This window comes from Cyprinodon variegatus, unplaced genomic scaffold (assembly GCF_000732505.1).
Source record: "Cyprinodon variegatus isolate N-32 unplaced genomic scaffold, C_variegatus-1.0 Scaffold157, whole genome shotgun sequence".
Classification (NCBI taxonomy): domain Eukaryota; kingdom Metazoa; phylum Chordata; class Actinopteri; order Cyprinodontiformes; family Cyprinodontidae; genus Cyprinodon; species Cyprinodon variegatus.
In genome coordinates this window covers 110,231-131,496 of record NW_015150610.1, presented here as the reverse complement: position 1 = coordinate 131,496, position 21,266 = coordinate 110,231, and the positions used below count along the sequence as shown (strand labels likewise).

At 36.4% G+C, this 21,266-nt stretch overlaps 5 protein-coding genes across 5 annotated transcripts in view; 3 read left to right on the top strand and 2 right to left on the bottom strand.

Moving 5' to 3' along the window:
• The first annotated feature begins 92 nt into the window (after positions 1–92).
• Positions 93–5,156, top strand: mtg1 (mitochondrial ribosome-associated GTPase 1). Its single transcript, XM_015377633.1, has 11 exons — positions 93–323; positions 394–458; positions 1,322–1,426; positions 1,545–1,631; positions 1,721–1,777; positions 2,876–2,966; positions 3,052–3,113; positions 3,196–3,292; positions 3,381–3,462; positions 3,571–3,683; positions 4,941–5,156. The coding sequence occupies exons 1-11, from the start codon at positions 221–223 to the stop codon at positions 5,036–5,038; spliced, it is 960 nt and encodes a 319-aa protein (XP_015233119.1). The 5' UTR covers positions 93–220; the 3' UTR covers positions 5,039–5,156.
• A 61-nt stretch (positions 5,157–5,217) lies between these two features.
• Positions 5,218–7,045, bottom strand: sprn (shadow of prion protein homolog (zebrafish)). The gene is made up of 2 exons (XM_015377643.1): positions 6,920–7,045; positions 5,218–6,432 (listed from the first exon to the last, which is right to left on the bottom strand). Exon 2 carries the CDS (start codon positions 6,430–6,432, stop codon positions 5,965–5,967), a length of 468 nt encoding a protein of 155 aa, XP_015233129.1. The 5' UTR covers positions 6,920–7,045; the 3' UTR covers positions 5,218–5,964.
• Positions 7,046–8,384: 1,339 nt separating this feature from the next.
• Positions 8,385–13,943, top strand: echs1 (enoyl-CoA hydratase, short chain, 1, mitochondrial). Its single transcript, XM_015377619.1, has 8 exons — positions 8,385–8,548; positions 9,432–9,629; positions 9,938–10,065; positions 10,890–10,989; positions 11,064–11,168; positions 12,728–12,847; positions 12,930–12,997; positions 13,089–13,943. The coding sequence occupies exons 1-8, from the start codon at positions 8,458–8,460 to the stop codon at positions 13,152–13,154; spliced, it is 876 nt and encodes a 291-aa protein (XP_015233105.1). The 5' UTR covers positions 8,385–8,457; the 3' UTR covers positions 13,155–13,943.
• A 2,487-nt stretch (positions 13,944–16,430) lies between these two features.
• On the top strand, positions 16,431–20,514 carry fuom (fucose mutarotase). The gene is made up of 6 exons (XM_015377618.1): positions 16,431–16,582; positions 16,704–16,772; positions 16,845–16,915; positions 17,832–17,930; positions 18,009–18,082; positions 19,340–20,514. Exons 1-6 carry the CDS (start codon positions 16,498–16,500, stop codon positions 19,404–19,406), a joined length of 465 nt encoding a protein of 154 aa, XP_015233104.1. The 5' UTR covers positions 16,431–16,497; the 3' UTR covers positions 19,407–20,514.
• A 608-nt stretch (positions 20,515–21,122) lies between these two features.
• LOC107086573 overlaps positions 21,123–21,266 on the bottom strand; it is a 1,258-nt gene continuing 1,114 nt past the window's right edge. The window contains exon 5 of the mRNA XM_015377616.1: positions 21,123–21,204. Within this exon, the coding sequence (XP_015233102.1) occupies positions 21,175–21,204 (30 nt within the window). The 3' untranslated portion in view covers positions 21,123–21,174. The remainder of the gene's footprint in view (positions 21,205–21,266) is intronic.

Here is a 21,266-nt window from a genome sequence, read left to right as displayed (position 1 = left end):
TGTCTATAAGCCTCCAGAGGGCGCTGCTGTGTAACCCGTGAGATAACCATTATGTGATGTCATTGGAACGCTGCGGAACTAATGTGTTCTGGGGTTATTTTCTAGTCGGTACGTAAATACACAAGTACATAGAAAGTGTTTGGGTTTTTTTCACCCCCTTAGTAAAAACTATCGCATACATGAATCCCCAGAAGTTAGATTGAACTGTATTTTTGTTGTGATGAGACTGTACCAGGCCCTCAGGAATGTCGACAAGTTTAGGACTGTGTTCGACTTTGGAGGTCGAGATGTGGCTCACTGGTTCCCAGGACACATGGCAAAAGGTGACATATCAAGACTCGAGGATAAATATATATTTTTTTGAATGATTGCTAAAGGTTATGATTATTGCAGGGCTGAAGCAGATGAAAGCCAACCTCAAGAATGTGGACTGCATCATAGAAATCCATGATGCCAGAATATCCTTTATTCTGACGCCTTTACCTTAACTTAAATTAAACCTAATTATGTCTTTGCCATTAGATTTGTCATTATTCTACAATGTTAGTAGGCTTATTTATTATACATAAATATGAGGATTTTTTTTTCCTTGTGCAGGGTTTTTATGAAAAAAATCTGTACAGTTTAACTACATATTTATAAAATTAGTACAATGATTTATTTAATGTTCTAAATGAAATAGGCATGACTTCAAATTCCTGTAATCAACTATTTACGGAAGAGAATTAGGGCCTCTGGAAAAACACAAAAATAGTTAACTGGTTATTTTATTTAAGTTTCATAAGGCAAAAAATTCAGAATTCTGACTTTTATGTCAAAATTCTGACTTAAATCTCAGAAAAATCAGTAAACTTTTTTTTTTCCAAGTGGCCCTATTTTATTTTATTTTTTTCTAGTGGCCCCCTCTGTAACTATGAAATAATTGCTGTCATAATTTTCTTTCATAAAACACACAATTATTGTTTTTGGCAACATTCATTGCTCATAAATTGATACATTTAGCTTTGGATTTTAGTGACTGTATTTCATGGCTTTAAAGGACAGTGGGATGATTGTTAATCATTCTACTAAAGCTGACATTGTTACATTTTGTGGTACCACTAGATCGCAGTTTAAGTGCAAGTCTTTAGTACATTTTATCATTGGTGTTTTCATATATAGTCAGGCCCTAATGGAAACGTAGAAATCTGAATGTATTAATAAACTTTATCTCATAAAAACAAGAAACTAAGCTACACCATTTATATAGATTATATGTCCTTTCCATAGTCATTGACTAAGTTTACTTTAAAAAAAAAAAAGTTTTCTTAATAGTAAGCAAATCCCTTTGTCTGGAAGAAACCCCATATTTCAGGACACATTAAATGTCAGACCTCATCTTCTTGTTCTAAACAAGATGGATCTTGCTGATCTATCCTACAAGCAGGTAAAAGGTCTTGCTTACATATATATATTATTTTATGTTTGTATATATATATATCTATATACATATAGATATATATATAAATTAAACCACACACTATTGTTTTGCATTAAAACTACAGAAAGTCCTGAAGAAACTAGAAAAAGATGGAGTGAGTAATGTTATTTTCACAGACTGCTTGAAGCAACGAGACGACAACATCAAAAAGGTATACACCGTCTTCACTGTTAACAAATTACATAGTGATTTTAAATGAAAGTATGAAGTTTTATTTTTCCCCGTCTTATTTTCTTTTAGCTGGTGCCAATGGTGTTGGAAATAATGGAGACCAGTCCCCGTTTTAACAGAGAAGAGGTAGACCTACTTTGTTAAATCTGTACTTGTTTGAAGTTGATTTAATTCTACTGTAGTAGTGCAAAATAGCAATGTGGGAATATAAAATTATTTTCAGAAGTGATTACCTGAAAAAACGCTTCAAATTTGGTACTGAAATTACAATAAAATGCAGCTGATTTTTTCGGCATTTCACAAATCCTGCCCACGTGGCAAAGAGGTGAGAAGAAAGCCATTGTTGAAGCACATCTAGAAGAGGTCTTGTTTAAGACACGAGTTATACTGTAAGCTCAGAAAACACATTTATATCCAGTCAGATGAGACCACAATGAAACAGAGCGCCATCCAAAAGGCAGAATATGACAGGAAGCTACACATTGTACTCTTAACACACTGTTATAAAGAGTGCTGGCAGCATCGCTTTGCAGTTATTCTTTTCTTTAGCAGTATCAGGGAAGTCGGTCGAAGGATATTGGAAGATGGATGGAGCTAAATACATGGAAGTCCTGGAAGAAAGATATGTTAGGGTCTGTTAAAGACCATAGACTGGGGCAGAGGTTCAACTTTCAGCAGGACGACCAGAGAGAGCTACAAAGGAGCATATTTATATTTATATTTAAGCTCCATATATATGGAGTATATGTATATTTAAGCAGTTTGATGTGTTAGAGTGTTCTTGTCAAAGTAATCCACTTGAGAATATGATGTGAATGAATTAACATTCAAGAGCACTTCCTCTATTAGCTGTGATTGAGTTTGGTTTTTATCTTGTAGGGGATTTAAAAAACAGCATTTGATTTTCCTTACGCTTGTGATGCATTTTAAGTAATCACTCAAAAAAATGTAATATTTTATTTCTGGCACAATGTGGAAACATTTGAGGGGTTTTGATGTTTTTACTAAGCACTGTAAGCTCAGATTCTCTCTGTATCTAAACCCGCTCAGGTAACCTCTCACATCCCTTATCTCACAAAATACATAGGAGCAAATCTATGTGACAGCATATTTTACAATATTGCATAATTCAGAAATATTATACAGAATTCATCCTTCTTTATTCGGTAATTGTTTGAGTTGTTGAGGGATTTCCCTTTGACTTTCTTTTTGCAACACTTTCAGAATAGAGATTATTGCCTGATGGTGATTGGAGTCCCCAATGTAGGGAAGTCATCACTTATTAACTCGCTGAGAAGAACAAATTTGAAAAAAGGTGATAAATTTTACTTGGTTAATTATAAGATTGTGATATATAGCCTCCGTAACACTGAATGGTGTGATTTTTATACAAATTTCAGGCCGTGCTTCCCGAGTCGGTGGGGAGCCAGGGATAACTAGAGCTGTCTTGACTAAAATCCAGGTGTCTGAACCCATTTATTTTTGTGAGTCCATTGTCTTTGTGCATGCAAACCTGTGCAGTTTAAACAAGCCATTGTTCTCAGGTGTCAGAGAGACCATTGATGTACCTGCTGGACACCCCCGGTGTATTACCTCCTAAGATCGAGAACGTGGAAACTGGCATGAAGTTGGCTCTCTGTGGTGAGCTGTTAACGTCCAATATAAGAGTTAGTGGGAAATCTGTTCAATTTTCTTTGTAAGAGATTTTATGGCAGATTTTCTCCCTCAGGAACTATTCTGGACCATTTAGTGGGTGAAGATATTATCGCAGACTACCTGCTCTTTTCTTTGAATAGGCTTCGAAAGTTTGGGTATAAATTTGACTTTTCATTTTTTGAATACTTAACTGCAAGTGGAATTCTCTGATGTGTTTATCTCTTACCTTTAATGTTCTTAACTATTTGGGTGTTTGGCTACAGGTACGTGGAAAAATATGACCTCTCAGAGCCAAGTGATGACATCCAGCATGTCCTTAAACGCATCGCTGTGAAACTCGGAAAGACTCAGCGAGTCAAAGCCATCACTGGAGTTGGTGAGAAGGAGAGTCCTACAGGCCAACCTAGCTTGTGCAGTTTCTAATATACAGATTAGATTCGGGTAATTTTGTTATCTACACAGTAAGGTTCTAAGATAATAAAATATATTTGCCAGCACCAGGAGGACACAAAGATAACATAAAGGTATTAGGTCCGTTATAGTTCTAATACTTGTGATATTTTCTGGCTTTTTAAAAAGTTTTTCTATGAAGAATCAAAATCAAAATTGTGCTGCCACTTGAGGACGAGAAATGTATATTTTGATCTTCCTCTCTTTTAAATGTGAGGCAGTTCTAAGACAAGGCTTCCACGCACCCCCCCCCAAATATGACAATCAGTGTACAATTATGGAGAACTGCCCACCGAGTTCATATGCTTTATAAAAATCGCTCGTTAAGGAATTCTGTGTATTAATTCAGCCTTAACCTCCTTACAGAGGTACACGTAAATTAATGATATGTTTCATTTTATTATAGCAGCATGTTTTGCCACTGAAAGTCATTTTTTTAACTTCTTTCATTTGAGTATTTATATCCTGTTTGCAGCATAGCTCTGAATATATTGTCTAGTTTTGCCAACAGGAGAAAAGCTCTCTTCATTCTGAAACATTTTAGAGAATGTTGGAGCAGATTGAGTGATGGATCATTATTCTGTGTACAGTTCTTCTAACCTAATCAGAGACTGTCATTGCAGAAGGTTAATTTGATGTCATGTAAACTATTTCTCCTCCTGACCGGGTCGTTTTGAAACATTATTATGCTGAAGAACCAGTGAAAACCCATTTTTGATTTTCTAGCAGCTACCCTTAGATTTCCCATTGCAGTAGTTTAGGTGTATTATTAAGCAGTTTCCCTCGGATCTGAGGAAGAGAAACGTGCCCACAGCATCAGAGATCCTCTACCATGCTTGGCAATGGTCATAAGATTCTCATTTTTAGTCAATTTTCTTTTAAGCCAAACCAGGAGTGTTCTTCCAACAAAGCTTAGAGACTCATCTTAAGAAAAGAAAAGATAAAGTTCCAGCTTTATTACATCTGAGCTAAAAATCAAACTTATTTGCTAACTAAATAATTCTAATTAAAGGTGGAAGTATTGCAGATTTTCAGTCAGATTAAGCTTGTTTCTACATATATTTACATTTTAAAAAACACCCACAGAGAAATGGCATGACACTCTTCACTACACATTTACCAATTTTATGATTTTATAAAAATACTGAACATAATTAGCTCTTTTTCTTTCTTTTTCTTTTAGGAAACATCACTGTCACCATTCCAAACTACACAGCAGCAGCATACAATTTCATCAGAGCTTTTAGGAAAGGAGAATTGGGACAAGTAATGCTGGACTAGTCTTAAATTTTTTGATTTTTTTCACTACTTAAATGTCAACAAAAGAGAATAGTTTATGTCTCATCTGATACAAGGCAGATGTCTGCTTCCCCATATTGTGTATAAATAAAACTATTTAACAGAAACAATCTGAGAAGTTATCTTTGTAAGACAGAAAAGAGGATGTCGGTATGATTCAAACTGTTTATTTATTTGCAGAAAGAGTGATACAAATCCTTGTATTTGATATGTACACGTGTTGCAGACTATATTAGAGTGCACTTATAGCGATGGAACAGTCTTTTGCTCCTGAGAGAGATACTTGGGAAGGATGGACACAAGAGGAAAATGGGAAAAAGGAGTAATGAAGAGGACATCTGCTTGATTATATTTGTGATGCATCTCAAACCAACGATAAAGGAAAGTTGTAAAGGGAAATGTCTTGTCTAGGACATAAATTATTCAAAACACCTATATTTTTGTGGATATAATAGTTGTGCAACAAACCTTAAAAAAAAGCAAAGGTTCTCATTCAGTAAGAGCGATTTAATTTTAGACCGGATTATGCTGGTTCCCACTTGATTTCAGTTTGTTATTCATGTGCCACCAAGAGGTTTTATCATTGGATCAAAGTCTGCACACCCCATAAAACTGTAGGTGAGGTGTAGAGCACTTAACACAGTCTGAGTTGACTTTGCATTTTTCTAGTGCTATATAAAATGTTTTGTAAGCAAAAATAAAATGGCAGTATAGTAATAACTGTAGGAAAACAGTTATATTTGGCTCTCAGTTATAGAACATTTTGCATGGTTCACTCCTTACAAGATAAACTGTGTGAGGGAATGCTTGTTTCCACTGGTATAAAATGACAGTAGTGTATTTTTTTACTGAGTCCTTCCACTTTGGGCTTATGATCAGGAATGTATCATAAAATAAGGGTTTTATTTTTACAGTATACAGTCCAACGCCAGTCCATACTTTGTGGAAAATGTTGCAATAATAACATGAACAACATTGGAGAGAAATGATCCGTTCTGAGTTGAGCTTGACATCAGTGCATCAAAGTAATTGGTCCTGTTGTAGTAATCCAGCTGCTCATCGGAGCTGTCCGTGTTGCTGCGGCGGTAGGCGGACGCGTACCATTTGTCCGCAGTTAAAGCCACCGCGGCTCCGGCCGCAGCAGCGCTCGCCACCCTCACCGGAGACGATCGTCCAGCGACCCTGAAGCGAGAGCGCGTCCCACCGTAGGCTCCTCCTCCCCGGTAGGTGCCTCCCGTGGAGCTGCGCGAGGGGGATCCACGAGAGGAGCCCCGGGAGCCTCCACGACCTCCTTTAGAGAGCGCAGGCTCACAGAGGAAGGCGGAGATCAGCAGGCAGGTCCAGCATGCTGCGACCAGCTGCTTCATTCCTGACATCTGTGCAAGAAAAAATGGAGTGAGATGATGAAAAAACCAGGACTCAGGGTGGATCCGTGATGATCAGAGGTGCTGTGAAGCTAAATATACCTGATCAACAAAGAAAATGAGCATGCATAACACCTGACACATGCAATAACAGTCCTAGTGGGGGATTATAAAATGATAATTAAAAAATGCAGACAGTCTTTCTGATAATAGGCCTCCATTTAGAATAAATGCGCTTTTACGTCCATTTTAACCTATTTTCTTTGAGTGTTTAGTGCATTTGGTAAAAAACAAATGAATAAATAAAAATTTAGATTACAAGTGTGTCGTTTGTTAAATATAATTCAAATGGACGGATGTATCACCTATGATGCGCGCCCCTCTCCTAAATTAGCCTAGATGAGCTTCTCTCACAGGGACGGTTTATATTTAAAATGAATGCAGCCACATGCAGGGAAATAATGCATATAATAATAATAATAATATATATAAGGCTTACCTTATCGCTTATATCCTTGCTGATGTGGCCCACGGAGAAAGAGCGGATTGTCGTGGATGGAGAGGCGCGTCTCCCCAGACGAAGCCGTGAACGCGCGGCGCGCTCATCCACACACGCATTAACATGTTTTATCTCTTTGTGTATTTCATTAACCCTTAATCCTATTCAAAGCTGATTTTTTATTTATTTTTTTAAGCAATAGCATTAAAATACATTTATTTAGGTTACCTACCGTGGGGAAATTTAGTTGTATCTGAAGCAAGAAGGAAAAACCTTTGTATAGCAAACTGTAAAGTTATTATGATTGTGTACTCAGATTAAAGGAACTGTGCAATTTAGCTGGATTGTTTGAAGATGAATAAACGCTTATGTAAAATTCAAACTGCGACAGATTATTTACAAAATACAATAAGATGGAAATAGCATTATAACTCATGGAGCTTGTTGATAGAAATAAAGAAGAAACAAGGATCTGCCTTAATAATAATTTGTACTTCAAAGATGCAGTCTGTCAGTTAAATATCTCTCAGGTTCTGGTGGAACAGTCTCATAATAATACAGTAATAATAATTAAACTTTATTGATCTCAGACTGGAGAAACATTTTCCAACAATAATTCTAAAAAAAGCTATAGTCTTTCCTTATATCATAGTATAAAGCTGGTCTTTTTGATAAGCTTATCTGTTCCCTCTTATGGAGGACCAATCCTGCCATAATTAAAAATAAATACAGAAATACATAAATGCTCCAAAAATAAATAAGCATGCAATAATTTGCCCTCAACAATACAATAAATAAATAAATGTAGGTAGAAATTAAATTATACAGTGACACATAAATGTATATCTCTTTTAATTAGCTTGTTTCTTTTTTCACCTTTGTAATAATTACCTTATTTATTTATTGTCTGTAATAATCTTCAACTTAATCCATTTATTACTTATTTTTAGTATTTACTTATGTGCATGATATAATATTTTGTCTGTATTATCCTTTCTTTGTATTTTTTTACCCTATTTATTTCTTCTATGCTATTTATTTCTGTCTGTCGTATTTACATTTCAGTCTGCATTTCTGCCTCATCATGCAAATAAATAAGGCAATTATAAGGTAATTAATTGTAAGGTAAATATTACAAAGGCAAATAAATAAAGAAGCTAATTAAAAGAGATATGCACTTTTATGTCTCACTGTAATATTTAGTTTCTACCTACATTTCTTTATTTATTTATTGTATTTTGGGGGGACAATTAATTGTATGCTTATTTATTTATTGAGCATCTATTTATTTCTGTATTTATTTTTGATTATGGCAGGATTGGTCTTCCATACTCTCTCAGCCGTAAATGTATTCTCCAACAAACTGCACCATGAAAGAAGTTTAAACGGCTGCATGCACTTCCGTCCAAAAGCACTAGGTGGCGGTAAAGTAATTTCCTTTAAACATACCACCACAATTATCAAACGACAAAGAAGACATTGCAAGAGGAAGGACTAGCTGACCAACCTGCTGCAAAGTTCAGTGTCTTTCCACAGCAATGGCGTTTTTGTGCAGAAACGTAGGATTAGTCCTGAAGTCCTCCAGAGCAGCGCCGGCTCTGCTGTCGGCTGCCCGCCTCTACAGCTCAGGTCTGTGGTCAGAAAACAGCCAGTGGTGCGAACATCTGGCCCCTACAGCACAATGTCAAGAGATCTGGGTGATCTCCAAGTTCGGAGCGCATAAAAGGCCCTTGAACCTTGCTGTTTAATATTATTAGATTTATTTGGACGAACCGCTCTGTTATTTTAAAAGCATATTTTAGAACTCCCGACTAATGTATCTAAAAAAAAAAAAAAAAAAAAAAAAAAAAAGGCTGCAGCTGTCAGAGCAGCATGGTTTGGATTTTTTGCTGAAATAAAACTTCAGATTTTTTTGCAAAAGTAATTTTTTGTTATGAAAACGGTTTTGAAATATAGATCTGGTCATTTATTCTTCATTTATTGTTTAAATAATCCTGAGGAGGCCCGAACCATGCAGATTTTTACTCTTTAGTGGACAGAAATCTAATATATCAAGTTGGATATTGATATAAATGCTCCTTCTTTACTCCTATTAAGTCGACTTTGAACATTTGTTTTAATTTTGTTTTTTTTTCTTACATTAACTTTATAATTTTACAACGTTTTATCTCTGAAACCCAAGTGACCAAACTGTGCCAGAGGTCAGGGAATGCTCCCATTCAGTTTTTAAAGGACTGATTGTTCTCCTTCTTGGCGGATAAACTGTCTGATTTTTCTTGGATTTGATTACTATACTTTAACTTATTAATCACCAGATGTTTAAGTAAGACTGTATTCATTATGTTTAGTTATCTGTTGTTGTTTTTACCAAATAAGCTGTTGGTAGGGGTGTAAATTCTCGGCCACCTTGTCTAGTTAATGGAAATATGGTAAAATAAAGGCAAACATGGTTTAACTTTGGGTCAGACGTGTTCTAGGTTGTCTTATCCCAGCTGGTTTCCTATTCACACAGGTGGTCAGTACGAGTATATTTTGGTGGAAAAGCGAGGCGTGCAGAATAATGTTGGCTTCATACAGCTGAATCGACCCAAAGCTCTCAACGCTCTCTGTGACGGCCTGATGAGGGAGGTGGGGAAGGCACTGGACGCCTTTGAGGACGATCCACACATTGGAGCTGTTGTCATCACTGGCAGCGAGAGAGCCTTTGCTGGTATGGAAGCAAACATTTTCTTCTTCGGGCAGGTCTCTTGGATAAACGTGATTATAACAATGCATGTCAGAGAAGTATGATGCTTTTTATATTCTGGCGGGGAGTGGCGGCCTACTGATTAGGGTATAGATCCCACAGACTGCCACTCTGGGTCTCTGAGCAAGACCCTTAACCCCCTGATTGCTCCCCGGGTGCCCCACGATGGCAGCCCACTGCTCCCCAAGGGGATGGGTTAAATGCAGTTAAATTTCTCCAATGTGAGTTTAATAATGTTCAGTTATTCTATTTTTATTGATTTCATTTTTCAGCTGGAGCTGATATTAAAGAGATGCAAAATCGAACCTTTCAAGAATGTTATGGTGGGAACTTTCTGGCTCATTGGAACAGAGTGTCCACAGTAAGAAAGCCTGTAATCGCAGCTGTTAATGGATTTGCTGTAAGTATCATGAACTTATTTGTTTCCTCCCTTTTCTTTCTCTCTCGAGAAGAATCTTGCATGTAAATGCCCCAAGACTTTAGAGACTTGTCAATAAAAGCAGACAACATCGTGTACTCAGACTTCATCTCCTCAGCCCCCCTTAGTATCTGGGTAAAGCTCAACCAGATATGGGAACCAAATACATCCCTTAATGAGGGCGCCATCAGAATCAGAATTTAGCTAAAATTTAATGCATATATTTTCTTTAATGTATGGATCTATATCAAAATAAGAACATTTTACATTCCTGTTGCTGCATTTATCAGTTTGCCTGAGTATTTTAAAAATTTTCTTTACAATTCATGTTTAGATGCTATAAAGCTGTTGTGTTTGTAAAGGTTTTCTTACCGAACCAAGTCTAATACTAATCAGTGCAAAGTAAACTACTAGACATTTTTTTATGAACTTTGATTCTTATAATATTTAATAAAGAACAGACCTTCAGGACCTAGAAGAGAGGAGCAGTTTTCTTTGATTCGATTGTATTCATTTTGGCAATGAGAAACAAAGTGGAGAAACCTGAGAGACTGAGACGTAGTTTCAGGGTCATAGAGGCCAATGTTATTCTGTTCATATACCAGCTTTTTGGATTATTGCATAATGGTACTCTAAAGTAGTTCATTTTTACACCTTCAAACCTGTAGATACACATTTATATTCAGTAGATATGTGTATTTGGGGGATTACAGCACATTCTGTACATTTCCAACCCAATCATTGCACTGTGCAGGTTCCACATACAGAGTGTGATGGTCTTCCCGTTGGTTCTGTTTCTATTGCAGCTGGGTGGAGGCTGTGAGCTGGCCATGATGTGTGACATCATTTATGCTGGAGAGAATGCCCAGTTTGGACAACCAGAAATCCTGCTGGGGACCATTCCTGGTAAGGACCTTTTTTTTTTTAATTCCTGGGCAGACATTACAGGCCTTTAGCTCTGACACTGTTTTCACCTGCAGGAGCGGGTGGCACCCAGCGCCTGACTCGGGCTGTTGGCAAATCCTTGGCAATGGAAATGGTACTAACAGGAGACAGGATTAACGCTCAGGAGGCCAAGCAGTCAGGTAATGGTAACAGTGTTTCATCACTGTAGTGTAAAGATGGACCAACCAGTATAAACTTTTGTTTGTTGGTTTTTTGGTGTCAAACATTTTTTTTAGAGTTTGATCACACAAATTTAATTTTTTTTACTAGTTGATTTTTGTAGCATTTTTTATACCATCTAGGTGTATTTTGTAAGCTGACATTTCCTTAATTTATTTATGAAATTAATTTTACAACATAAAAAAAAAGAAAAAGTAGAAATTATTGCCTGATTAAAAGCTGATTTACTGAGCAGTAGTAAAACCAATGATTGTGCAATTATGACATAAGTTTGTGATGTTAAAAGTTCTGAAAATCAAGGGAAAACTGTGAGGATCAGTTTTTGTTTGAATCAGAGGTATTTATGCTGACAATTTCAAATGGATAAACAGTTATAGTTTACAGTTAGTAATAAAAGTTATCACACCTCCAAATGTCAAGAACTAGTGTGTGAAGTAATATGGAGAACTTCAGAAATAAACAGTAAAAAACATGAAGGTGTCTCAGATATTTGCAAAAGAATGTGCTGAGATCAAAGGAAAAACCAATATAAGTATCAAAAATAAACCTTGAATGTTAATGCGTGCGTAAAAACAAATCGTTATAATTTCAGAGTTTACTAGAAGAAAAATTAAGTCATAAGGAGCAAATGTTTCAGGTTCTTTGATAGGAAATACCGTGTTAAACTAAACAGGAATTAAAGGATTATAAGATTTCTCCTGTTTAGGCATCAAAGGATGTGTTTCTTGTCTGATGGTTCCTTGAATATGCTCCTTGTTGATGCATTTACAAAATGAAAGAGCTGGTTATCTAACTGCAGCTGCCTGTGCTGAACAGGGAAATAAGTTTGATTTTTACCTGATAATCCAATCACCTGGCAGATCCACTGAAGGGAAAAATGGCTTATAGTTTCTGCTTCACGAAAAATGAAGCAAAGAAGGTAACACATAATTTCTAAACATTGTAGGCATTTTTTTTAAACTCTTACAATTTAATTTTTTTTAAGAAGCTGATATCTTTCAGTTAATAGGTGTTCTGCTTTAAAGTTTAACTCATCCCAAATCATTTTTTTTGCAGACAAACTGGATCTGTTGGCTTTATTTTAATGTTATTGTACAAGTTTTTATATTGTTAAATGAACTTACAGAGTTCTGTTCTTAAAATCACCTCATTGCTGCCCTCTTAGGATGGAATTGTGACTGTTATGTTTTCCTATTGGTTCAAATACTACTTGCTTTATTGATCATAGCCCTGCGTCATCGCTAAGTCAGCAACTGTTAAGGCTCAGACCCACTGGCCTCCCCAAAGGCTTCCTCAACCTCCAGGGTGAAGGATATAACAATCCCTCCCCCACCTCACCACTTGGGGTCTTTTTACCCCAACTGCTTTTGTGAGATTTTTCTATGGGTTTTTCTTTTACATTGGGATGAGTTGCACTTCAAGGAATTTTTTTTTATGAATCTAAATGACTTCCAGAGAAATTGCTGGTATCCTATGTGCTTCATGGTAAGCTACCATGTGTGATTTTGTGTGTTGTCAGGTTTGGTGAGTAAGGTTTATCCAGTGGACCAGCTTGTGTCTCAGGCTGTTCAATGTGGAGAGAAAATTGCAATAAATTCCAAACTGGTCTCAGCCATGGCTAAAGAAGCTGTAAATGCAGGTGCGTAGTGAGTGTTATTCTCATAATGTTCAGTTATCTACTTTTTCAGTTTTTGCTAATATACCCCTCTGTGCCGCTGCAGCTTTCGAACTGACTCTGGCTGAAGGGAATCGCTTGGAAAAGCGTTTGTTCCACGCTACCTTTGCAACGGTTAGTACAATAGTGTCTTTGGAGTCAGGTATGAATATTAACCTCGTCGCTCAGAGTCAACTAATTATTCTTAAATCGGATTTTCTTACAGGATGACCGTAAGGAGGGCATGACTGCATTTGTGGAGAAAAGAAAAGCCAATTTCAAGGATCAGTAGATTAGAAAAAAATCACCAATAATCAGGAGGTTTCTGGTATAAATTGATCTCTCCCTCACTAACGGTGCATTGTGTGGCGCTACAGTATGATCCTGGCTGTGGCAGAGCAAACAGGCGAAATAATGAGATGTAGCTGAAAATCACAGCCTTTTGGGGCAAAGTGATGAAATGAAATACTGTCTTGCATCAGGAGGTTGAAATGTAATGTGGATTCCATAATTGTTTCATAGTCTGTGTGTTCAGGAAGGATAACGACAGATGACTAGTTTGTTTTAATTTTGCCTTTTCACTTTTCAAATGTGTATAACATTTTGCAAATAAAAAAACAAAAAACAATCTAAACACTAATAACTCCAATGTTTTTTTTTTTCAAAAAATAATAAAAGCTATAGGTGATAAATTTATATGTTTACCTTATTTTTCTTAAGTATCATTTAAGCTGTGATAAGAAAACGATCATAAACTTCTGCAACATCTGCTCTAGACCACTAGATGGAGCTGTTGCAATCCCTTGGGCAGAAGTTGAATTTCAGTTCTCTGCTAAGGAAACAAGTAATAAGCAACATCTCATGAAAGTCCTATGAAAATATGAGTAAACAATCACATTAATGTTTAAAGTGCTGTGTCATTACTCTGAACTTTGAAAAATTGATTTTACTTGTAAAACTCAGAAAGCTTTTTTTTTCTCCTTTGAATGTAAAGATGCATTTAAACAGGATCTCCCAATGAAAATCAAAACCACAAACAGAAATGTCCTAAAGTAAAGTAGAAAACAACACAGAAGATATTTCGCTGCACTATTGACAAGCAAGCCTCTTTATAATAAAAGTTTAAAAGAAATGATTTGTCCTTCACATTTTCTTAATTCTATCTGTATGTGTTAGAAAATGTAACCCATGACCAGTTGTTCATAAACAGCATTACTAAGTAAGTAGTGTAAATCATGAGTAGCTAAAGTAAAATCAAGTTTCTTTCATAAGTTCACAGTCAGCTGTTCTATGTTAACTGTCATTATGTTCATACATTAATGTGTTTAAATATATAATTAAGTTAAGTAGAAGGAAATATTTATTTGAAAAAGATGCTCAAGAAACAAAGATTAAAGAAGACTTGAGAGGATTTTACAGTATAGCCAGTGAATGATTCTGGGGAGAACCACTGTGGTTGCTTCATGCTTATTGCTTGCTGCTTTTTTGTGTTCTTGAACTTTATAAATTTGCTTTTTTTTTATTTTTGGGCAGAACTTGGCACCCGTCTTCTCTCCAAGAACCAAGATCGGATTTAATATTTCTTGTTGATTTATTCCTGTTGCCTGGTCTGACCTGAACCCCATAGAGAATCTTTGAGGTTTTGTCAATTATTGGATAGGAGTTTACATAGCATTCATGGTCTATTTAATACCTGAGCAGAGCCACAGAGATTAATGTTTAAACTACATTGGTCTAAATTTCTTTTTTTATATAAATAATGAAATAAACTAACTCTTAAGTGTATTTGTGTGTACCTGCATGCTATACTTAATGTTGTAAATACGAAATCATTTACCAACTTGTGAACATTTGGCTGTTTCTAAACATTTTTGTTGCTTGAAGAGATCCTTTGCACAGTAACTGCAGCACTGATCCTTAAAGAGAACACCAGAACCAATTTGGTTAATGTTCGCTTTCTGTTGCTGCTCCAATCATCGGGAGGCATCTTTCCTCCCTTTGATCTTCACATGGCGGCGCCTCATATCCTCACAAGGAGGTGGTCTAATTGTTTTGGTGGGGAGGGTTATTACTATTATTCCGTATTCCCCCTGGATGTTGCTCACTTGTCAGCTCCTCTCACAAAACATTTAAACGGAACTAAAAAAAATCGTCTTCTCCCTCTGCAGGAAAGCACAAAAATCCACTGAGAGGAGCAAAAAAGGAGCCTCTCTTTGAGGCTGCCGAAAGGTCAAAATAATAAATGTAGACTCAAATGAGGCTCTCAGCACACACAAAGGGGGCAAAACGTAGCAATTTGGCAGCGCAGACTCTCATAGCGTGATAAACTCATTTAAAGAAGCCAAGATAAAGCAAGAGCAGCATGGGTCCATAGAGGGAGAAGGGACTCTCAGATTTGGCAGACAGGCCTGACTCCTGCACTGTTCCTTTTCTCTGCACAGCAGCCCCAAATCACCTCCCCCCAAAGTAACGTATATTTTGCAAAATAACACAGCAGCTGTGAGGCTTAGTAACATTGCTGTTTTGTTTTTTTTTTTACTTTTATTTTGTAAATGCTGAAATGATAAGCCACTGTGAAAAATGTTTAATACAACCCATAAAGCGACTTTATGTAAACATCAGACCTACAACGAGCTTAAGTGGAAAAAAAGATTAATTAATTAGCTGTGTATATAAGTGTGTACCCATGCAAGCATATATATCTATATATATATCTATATATATAGATATAGATATATATATATCTATATATATATATGCATAAACACCCATCTTGCTACCGAGCAACATCAAAACATTGCACACATTAACGAAAATCTTTCCTCATGTAAAAATTATTTCAAAACAGACACCATTTAAAGAGTTTTCTTTTTTTAATGCATTTGTAAGCTGTAAAATAAATGTATAGATTCATGAGAAAATAACAGCATTTTCAGGTTGCTTGTTAATGCATATAACCTGTCCCCTGTCACCCGAGAAAATTTAGTTATTAAAAAATAAGAAAATGCTTGTGTGCCATATGAGAGAACGGTAGTTAGAATTATTCCCTCAATTATACTTTGCCCTGGATCCTTATACAATCTTGAACTGGGTCTGTCCCTCCCTAAATGTGGTTTTCTTTTATGAACTTTGATCTTTTGAGTTGTTCTTGGACTCTAGATATAGAAAGGTTTTGATCAGATGCAATTTTCATGAGACAGACTTTCTGATTCAACCAACTATGAAAAAATTGAATGGAAAACTATCTTGTATTGCCAATTTGAAGTCAATTGCCCAGTGTTATTTAATATTGATAAAACAGTACAATTGGAAGATTGTTCAAAATTAAAAATATATTGCTATTATAGGAATATTTGATTAGTATTTGAGATTTTGCATCTGAATTAACAGTTTTCACACTTATTTAGCAGAATTTCTGAAGAATTTAGATTACCCTTTTCTGTATCTAATAAATAAACATCTGTCTGCTGAGTACAAGATATTTTTTTAAAGATAAGATTTATTTATTTGTTTTGCTTGTGGTTCATTTTCTGGCCAGCAGGGGCTTAGAAACTAAACTAAAGGCGGAAGTAATTGAAGGGAAATCCTCTCGGTTCACTTCAGTCATTCTGGTTCTGTACTGCTCGGATGGTAGGATGGTGGTTCTGAAAGGGATCCCCTCTGTTTTGTCCCCTGATCTGCTGTATGCTCTCGCCAAAATGGGCCACGGGGATGAACTGGGTATGATCCACAGCTCTATTCATATCCTCAGTGCTTGAGCGCTGTAGTCTGAACTGATATGCAACATGGAGCCATTTTATGTCAACACTACTGAACAGCTTTCATGTTTTACTTTCTGCAGTTCTTGCAGATGCAAATTTCCCTGCATCTTCTATTTGTGCATGTGGCCCTAAAGAGATAAGAGCTGATGGTAAAATTAAAAAAAATCAAGCCAGAGTATATAACAATTTCTTGCTCTAATTCTGTCTCATCCTGGTTCCAGGTTTGGGAATCCCACAGCTTTTAGATGCAATTTTAAAGCTGTTGCCCCTGGATACCTATGTCCCCAGCCCGGTACAGGATCCACACACGCATGTCAAAATTAGATGTTTTGTTATTATAGTGCCTTTTAATTTTTTTTTGTTTTTTTGTTGCAGCTTTATTCCAAATTGAGTTAATTAGATGTATCCTTCAAAACACTTATGCAAAATATTAACAACTGAAAAAAGTTTGAACAATGAGCTTTTGATCAGTGTTTACAGCCCTAATGTTGTCTTGAAAAGCCTGTATAAATTCTCAGTCATCCAGGTCCTGGCAGAAACTAAAAAACAGTTTTAAATCAGAGGCAACTTCAAATTTCATTTAGTTTTGTGTGTTTTTTTTAAGACCTTCAACACATATCCAGGAGACCTTTGTCAGTTATCTTGTCTCGCACTAGAGCAATGTGTAGTTGGAGTGCTGAGGTTTTTTTTAGCAACATTGGTGTCCATTCTCCATCCAGATCCAAATCAAAGACTTACCCGTTGTTCTCCTGGGTTGTTGAAATCTTTTATTGTGTATGGGTTATGTGTTTGGCCTTTTGAATCAGGATAAATAGGTTTGTGTAACTATTTTGGAATTAGCTCCAGGACCGAATACGTAGCCATACCACTGCAGCATTTCACACTCATCAAATTGTTGACCAATTAAGCAATGTTAGACAAAGAAGATCAAAGACCACACAGCATGTTCCATTACATATCATGCTGAAAAGCAGAACTGACCAATCAAGTTGTGGAAATAGCTGCAGGATGACAGTGGAACAAGGATGCACCTGAGTTAACTTTGAGTGTGTTTGAATGTTCTATCAATTTAGAGATATAACATTAATAAACTTCAGGAATATTTTAATTGAGTCCATTTGGAATAAGGCTGACACCTCAACAAAATGCAAAAAAAAAACAAAAAAACAGTCTCTTTAGTAATTCAACATAATATGTGTTGCCAACAGGCAGCGGTCATGGATCTGGTAGACAGTGACAAACAAAGATGTCTAGCTGTTCCTGTGTGGGAAACTTACTCACAACTCCTCAGCCAAGCAGGCTCTCAGGTATTAAAGACTATATAACTTAATGTGGATGGACAGAATGTTAAATAGCCAAGAGTTCTGATTTTCATTTACTTGCAGAGTCCTTTGGAGAAAGTGGAAAGATTTTCTTTTTACGAACGAGCCAAGAAGGCCTACGCAGTTGTGGCAACCGGGTATGTATCTGCTCAGCCTTAACTTAAACATACTGACAGGGGTTTCCTACCAGAGTCCAAAAAAGCACCCTGTATGTTATAGATCCTGAGTATTTTATCGGGTTATGCAAAAGTTTTCTAATGACCCAGTCATTGAATTTTAGTTTGATGAACAAGAAAACATTGTCTTCACAGTAGGTAGAATGTCTCGACAAGGGCTGCAAGTGAATATGGAAAAAAATAAAATAAATAAATGACCATTATCCATGGGTGTTCAGGAGCGCTGCATAAGTTCATGACTTGTCGGGTAATGATGATTATGAGGAAGGGTAAGGATTAGCCTGCAAACACAGAGAAGAGAAATCAGAGAAGTTTGTTACTGATTGCAGCTGGGACCACAGTTGCCACTTCCCTGCTTTGTTGATTAAGAAGAGAGAACTATTCTCCGGTCTTTTGTTTACCCAATGAAGAGTTAAACCACTCACACAACAGACAAAAACTGCTGTGGTCAGATGAGACAAAATACAAGCTGTTTGTAGAGAAATTCTGAGCAAGACCTCAAGCACACTATCCACACAGTCATGCATTGGTTGGTTGACTTTATCACATTGAAGGGTCCAATGAATACTGCAGTGTTTCAGAAGCTCTGAGAATCTTCTTTCCTGAGTCAGAATGGGAATAATTCAAGGTGATGCATACGTCTTCCATTGGATAATAGTGTGAAATGTGAAGCCATAACAAAGAAGTAGCACATTTTGGTCATAGAGTGGTCGAGCCTTCCTCCTGACCGTAGTTCAGCAGAAACTTTGTGGAAGAATATGAATTTAAAATATTTGGTGCACTGAAGATGGATGGACAAACTTCAATCATTTTTCCTCACAATAAAACAAAGAAAACTGGTAATTACTTGTTGAGTCTTTAACAGCACCTGAGTATGTGGCATGAACCAAACTCATAGCTATGCAATCCAACAGATTCAACTGGTAGCCTTACAATGCAACTATATTGAGATACATGCAGAATATGTGCAAATGCTTTTAAATCTTCAACACATTTACATCATTTACCATGTTGAAACAGTAAAAAATATCTTCAACAAGAGAACGTGAACATTTTAAATTAATGATCTGTGGTTTAGCTCGGTGTTCTAGGGACCCACAATCAAAAGCTTTTTTTTAAGATTATGGTCTTCACTCTTTGAATTGAAAAGCTACACATCAGTCACTTCATGTTTTTTTTAAACAGTGAGTTTGATATTAACTTTTTTTTTATCCCCAGGGAAACTGCTCTGTATGGAAACCTAATATTGAAGAAGGGAGTTATTCCTGCTGAGCTGCTGCATTGAAGCCAAACTACTTTTGACAGATGTTTTAATTTTGTATCTTTTTTGAGGAATCTAAGTCAAACATGTAATTACTTTCTGTTAAAAATGGTTAAAATAAGGAATCCACAGTGATCACAGAAATGACTTGCATCTGACAAAAGTGATAAGAAAAAAAAAATTATGAAAATTAATAAATGAAATGCCAGACATTGTTTTCCAATCGTGCTTTATTGAATGATTAAAAACAACTAAACACACAAAACAGGCCTGGACAAAGATGATATACTTTACTTAATAGTTTTTAGATGTTTTAAGGCAATAACTTCAGTCGAACAAGTCGGGTAAGTGTCAATAACATTCTGCATCTCTCAGCAGGTATCTTGTCCCACACCTGATGAGCAAACTGCACATGTTGTCTCAGGTTTGAAGGGTGCCTGTTCTAGACGCCATGTTTCAGCTCCTTCCACAGATGCTCAATAGAATTAAAGTAATTGCTCATAGATGGCCACTTCAGAATAATCCAATGTTTTCCTTTTAATCATTCCTGGCTGTTTTAGGTGTGTGTTTTGGGTCATTATCCAGTTGCAGGACCCATGACCTGCCACTGAAACCAAGCTCATTTCTCTCTATACACCATTCATAGTCTTTGGTTCTCATTGTACCCTGCAGAGACTCCAGTCATCCTGTTCAAGATGAAGCAAAGCAGCCCCAGATCATAACAGAACCTCCTCCATGTTTCACAGTACAGATAAAAAGAGTAGGGATTGATTTGCTACATTTTTGCGACTGTGACCATGGAACTTAAAATGTTATCTCATCTGGATATTTTCTCCGAAGTTTTTGTGGCCTGTCCACTTTGGCTCAAACAACATTGGAATGTGCGATCTGATACTGATGTCCTTGAGCTTGAAGTCCACCTCTAATCTCTTAAAAAAAATGTATGCTGGGCACTTTTGTTACCATTTTAATTCCCGTTCTCTTTGATTTATCATCAGTTTGCGGCCACATCCAGGGACGTTAGCTGCAGTCCCATGGAATTTAAATTTCAGAATATGTGCAACTGTAGTCACAGAAACATTGAGATGCTTGGAGATTATCTTGTGGCCTTTACCTTTAACATGCTTGTCTATCATTTTCTTTCTAATCTCCTGAGCTTTCATTAAGAGATTTCTTTCTAATCTCTTTCCTTTGCTTCCTCTGGTTCATGTTGAGTGTGGTACGGCCCATGTCGCCAAACAGCACAGTGACTGCTTGTAGCCCAATATATAGGCCCACTGACCAATCACAAGATAGTCGACAGTTGTGATGCAAATTTTTTTTTGTCCAGGCTTGTCTCATTAGTTTATTTTTTTTAATCATTTCATCAAAGCATGATTGAAAAGCAATGCCTATTTTTCCATTTCCATAGAATCTTTATTTAATATCACTTTTGTCAGATTCAAGTTATTTCTGTGACCATTATGGTTTTTCTTTCATTAAACCAACAATTTAGTTAACATGGGAAGATCATTTTGATGTATTCTACTTTAATCAATGTAACAAAAATGGTCTGTTTGCTTTTCATGTTTCAAATCTGATCTTGTCTTAACCCTGTGCCTTTCTCATTTTCCTCTTTAAATAAAACTGTAAGCCTTTAATGACTGTGTAAAAAAACATCTCAACAGGAAAGACAAAATAGACCAATACTAACACATAGGTGTTACTGTAAATTGTTTAATAGAATCAAATTACTCTGATCCACATGTATGTATTGCATCTGACATGTTTGCAATAAATGTTTAATCCTGAATCACTGGTGGTAGAGTCCATCCAGATCCTCCTCTGGCTTCAAGTACTTTCGTTGAGATGGCAAATCAACAGCAGCGCGAACCAGGCCTGGTT